The sequence below is a fragment of the Centroberyx affinis genome, unplaced genomic scaffold (genome assembly GCF_046629955.1).
Source record: "Centroberyx affinis isolate AG114_WGS23_722 - 3 ecotype Tasmania unplaced genomic scaffold, CSIRO-AGI_Caff_v1 ptg002223l_1, whole genome shotgun sequence".
In the NCBI taxonomy this organism is placed as follows: Eukaryota; Metazoa; Chordata; class Actinopteri; order Beryciformes; family Berycidae; genus Centroberyx; species Centroberyx affinis.
In genome coordinates, this window is record NW_027280523.1 from 77,706 (window position 1) to 82,500 (window position 4,795).

At 38.8% G+C, this 4,795-nt stretch overlaps 1 protein-coding gene across 1 annotated transcript in view; it reads right to left on the minus strand.

Moving 5' to 3' along the window:
* Window positions 1-1,975: 1,975 nt before the first annotated feature.
* The window catches only part of LOC139655267 (interactor protein for cytohesin exchange factors 1-like), a 15,171-nt gene continuing 12,351 nt past the window's right edge, over window positions 1,976-4,795 (minus strand). Inside the window, exon 9 of the mRNA XM_071532621.1 lies at window positions 1,976-4,382. Within this exon, the coding sequence (XP_071388722.1) occupies window positions 4,152-4,382 (231 nt within the window). The 3' untranslated portion in view covers window positions 1,976-4,151. The remainder of the gene's footprint in view (window positions 4,383-4,795) is intronic.

The following is a 4,795-nucleotide window of genomic DNA, read 5'->3' on the forward strand; positions in this document are numbered from 1 at the left end:
GATTCTGTTTATTCATGTGTTTGATCCCCCTGTGAGCCTTTGTGCGGTTCATTTTCTCATAATTTGTAAATGTAAAACGATTAGATTTCCCGTCTTGCTTCGGGCCCTGAGGCAGAACGAGGCTGCCCATCGATCCTGTTAGAATAAAATAATGTTATTATGTTAAATCCTGTTGGATCCTCAGAGGCTTTCAGACAGTAAATGAAGAGAAAATCAGTGAAACCCTGGGGGAGATTTTCTGGACTGACACACCAACAGAAACCTGAATAAAATCCTCTTTAGGTGGATCAGTTTTTCTCTGTTGCAGCCTCGCTTCCTGATTTAGACTTCAAATTTTATATAATTTTATTAATTTATTGTATGGTTTGTAATTATCACTTATTATTTTTGGTGTATTTTTTCCTGTTTGGATATTTAGGTGAGATTTCAGTATTTTATTTGATCTCAGCTGAGAATTTGTTTCACTCATTAGGTTTCATTATATTGATTAAATAATAATTTGATCTGGAACTGAACTTGAGCCGGTTTGTGTTTGGTTCTGTATCTTATATTGCATGTGATGTTTCTGTGAGGGAGAAATTTCCTTTTTTGTCATTTTGACATAAACATGTAGCCCAGTGCAGCTTAAAATAATGATCATTCCAATTCAATCTAGAGCTGCAACGATTAATCGATTAGTTGTCAACTATTAAATTAATCGCCAACTATTTTGATAATCGATTAATCGGTTTGAGTAATTTTTTTAAGAAAAATAAGTCAAAATTCTCTGATTCCAGCTTCTTAAATGTGAATATTTTCTGGTTTCTTTCCTCCTCTATGACAGTAAACTGAATATCTTTGGGTTGTGGACAAAACAAGACATTTGAGGACGTCATCTTGGGCTTTGGGAAACACTGATCCACATTTTTTTTCACCATTTTCTGACATTTTACAGACCAAACAACTAATCGATTAATCATGAAAATAATCGTTAGTTGCAGCCCTAATTCAATCAATCAAAGTTATTGTCAATATGAGTCTTTTCCTTCACCATCCTGATCACACTGAGTGTTTTCTCTCTGCTGGTTGACAGTGTTTGACCTCAGTGTGACACTCAGACACTCCACACATAACCAGATAACATGTTGTTCCTCTGCTTAACTCACTTTACTTGTGTATCTTCAGCTGAGTGTTTGTCCTGCAGGCTGTGAAACGACAAACTGTCCTCCTGACGCCCGAGGACAGCAGAGAAACTAATTAATTTAAAGGGTCTAGATGTTTAATTTCTGGTTCAATGCTGGCCTCTATCTTTCAGCGTTGTCATGACAACAACTCTCCAGAGACCAGAGACCAGTAGAGCGAGACCATCATCAGCATGATAGGCAGGTCGGACTGTTTCACAACCAACAACAATCATCAGTTAGACCATTTTTTTTTTTTTATTTGATGGACGCTTGCTGTGATCAGGATCCTGACATCACCACGATTCTGCTGTCTGTGGATTTTTGGAACATACAGTCCATAAAGTCCGTTAAAATTCAAGCTGTTTGGAGGATTATAAACATGCCGAATTTATCAGAACACGTTACAGATTAGTAATAAAGTCTCACATTATATTTTCCCATGTGTGTTTTGTGCAGATAAGCAAGGAAAAACAAACTGCCAGATTTTTGAAGGGACCTTGGTGTGGCAGAAGGGCCTTCAGCCTCGGCCTGCTCCTGTGTGTCTGAATGCAGAAATCTCTGTTCACTCTGTTTCACTCTCTACCGTTCAGGAAGCTGCTGATATTTACGAGTCATATTATCCTTCAGACACATTTAAGCTTCAAAAGACAGATTTGCTTCAATGTATTCAGGTATTTCTGAATGAAACAGAAAGTTAAGGTCATTTAAAGAGGAACTAAACCCTAGACGACTTTTGTGGGTTTGCTGCCATCTAATGCTTAAAAGCGTGCTATTGCAATTGCCATCTGCTATTGGCTGATCTTTGGTGCCAGGTGATGATGTCACCTTCTATACAGTACAACAGGTGGTGACATTTTAAGTCCTTTTGTCCGCAAAGCATTCTGTGATGAACCTGTTGGTTGAAAAAGCTTTTTAAAGACGCCATGAAATGAAAAATAACTCTTTTTTTTTTTTTTATCTGTCTCGGTGAACAGGTGAACATTAAGTCCGACAATATCAGCAAAAAGGTAAAACACATTTAGATGATTCATTTTTGTAAAAAAAAAAAAAAAAAAACAGAGCCACCCATAAACCTGTTATACACGTTATGAAATCCCAGTGGAAACCTTGATAAAATTATTACATTTTCAGTAGAGAACAGGAGGCCAAGATGACAGAGATGCACCATTTTCACTCAACTGTCTAATCTGTCAGTTTCCATTGCCCAGTCCCCAGTTGCTCATACTCATTGCCCGTTGCTGACAAGTTTTGCCTCATATGTGCCCTAAAACGTCATCTGTGTATCATCAGATTAATAAACACACACACACGGAGCCTCTGTCTCTGCCTCTGCCTCTGACTCTCCTTCAGGGTTCAAGTCGATCCCCAGCGGTGGAACGGAGTCAGAAAGTCAAAACTGTCCGTCTGTGTTGTTTGATTCTCTCTCAGCAGAGCAGGAGCCGCTTCAGGCTTTGTGTCCGACAACAAAAGCAGAGCGACAGATGGCAGCAAGTCGTCTGCAGCTTCACTTTCTGTCACACACACACACACACACACACACACACACACACACACACACACAGATGGAGTTGGTCTGATGGGCAGCAGCTGGATGCTGGAGCAGCTTCTCTACAGGAAGTTTAGAGGCTGAACCCACTTTGTGAAATACTTTATCCAGATTTACAAGGAGATGCTAATAGTATTGTGAGAATGGTGAAATGTATTATGTATTTTGTATAGTACCCTCTTTCCTCAAGCTTATATATAATTTTCTACTTTTTTCTATTATTTTTGATATATTACTTTGCACTCTATCTTATGGAAATGTATGCATTCTGGGTCTATATCTTCTGTAGTATTAGAGATGAAATAGCCAGACTATGTATTTTGTACTCTAACATTAATTGTATCTCATTATCTTATGGAAATGTTTTATTTATATCTAATTTTGTACGGTAGAATTATATTTGCTATTGCCTATTATTGTTGACTTTTTAAGTGCTTTTACATCAGGGAATGTGAACCTGTTGGATTCTCTAATCAGCACCTGATTATTTAAAGACACACCTGATGGCAATCGAGCACAGAGCGACTCTGATGAAGCAACATGTGAAACACGTAGTTCACTCCTTTTTGTTTTTAATGTAATCTGTTCATAAATTAGTGTCGATCCTAGTATCCTGGTGTGTGCTGGAATATTGATTTTTTTTTTTTGGTTTACAGTATTGTGAGAAGTTTAGAATAGATTTCAATTTCGATCCAATACCAAAGTCATACCAAAGGCTGGGAGCGTTGAAATCAATTTTCATGATTAAAAGCTGTTCACAGACTTAGCATGAGTACAGATATTATTGAACAAAATCTAGAAAATTCTGCACTATAAGACCTAACGATTTACTAAATATCAACTTATTAATCACACTAAAATTTCAATGCAGGGCAGCTTTAATGGTAAAAAAAAAAAAAAATGCTTGCAGCTCTTTCCATATTTTATCTGTTTTATCTGTTTTATCTGTTTTATTCCTCCTGTCTTATTCTGTTCTCTCTCCTTTTATCTCTTTATTGATGTTTTACAAACTTGTTTCTTCTTCTCTGTCTCTCTGCTTGATTGTTGATGTTGATTTGACTTTTTTCTGTAAAGCTTTGTTTTGAAAAGTGCTGTACAAATAAAGTTTATTATTATTATTATTATTATTATTATTATTATTGTTGTTGTTAAGTTTCTCTTCATCTGACTGAAGCAGATTTAACAGAAATCAGTGAAATCAGATCAGAGCTTCCGGGTAAATTCAGCGGATCAGACTATTTCATGGAAACCAGAGGGTGAAACTCGTATTTTCTCTGCTCTGTGAAAGTCTGAACATCATATCTGCTCAATGTGAAAACAGACATTTCTGACACGGGTGACTCCAGAGGGAATCGAACCCACAACCCTGCGGTGTCCGTGCCTCGCTCACAGTCCCAAACCTCTCTCTCAGTCCCAGTCCCCCAGTCTCTCCTGCTGGTCGGTTAAACCGGTGCCGGTCCCTCCCGCTGGTCTGGCAGACCGGCCTCGGTCTCGGTCTCGGTCTCATCCTGGTCCCGGACCTGCAGCCCTGCAGCGCCCCCTGCTGCCCCCCTGCGCCGGTGCATCTCCTGCAGCAGCAGCAGGTTGCAGAGTCTCCAGCGTCTGTATGTGAGCGCAGAGAGAGTCCGGTCCTCCAGCAGCCGCTCCACCGCCTGCAGGTCGGCTGCTTTGGCCTGCGGGACCGACAGCAGAGTGACACATCAACAATACATCTTTTTCCTCTGTGGCTTCATCAGAGAGAGAGCAGGGAGCAGAGAGAGAGAGAGAGAGAGAGAGAGAGAGAGAGAGGTGACTGGTTCAACTTTATTTATTTACACTGCAAAAAAAGACAAGCTTAGAAAGGGATTTTATTCTGTATCCAGACATATCAATCTTATTCCAAGATATCTTAAGTCAAATTTAGATAGTTTTGCTGGTTTGAATTAATTACAGTTTTTTTTCCATTTGCTTGAAACAAGAGACATTATCCTAAAACAAACGTCTTCCTTTTGTTCCTAATAAGACAAAATGTTCTTAGTTCAGGTTTGTACCAAATAGCAACAGAGCATTTTTCTTTATACATTAAAATTACAAGCATGTCATTCTA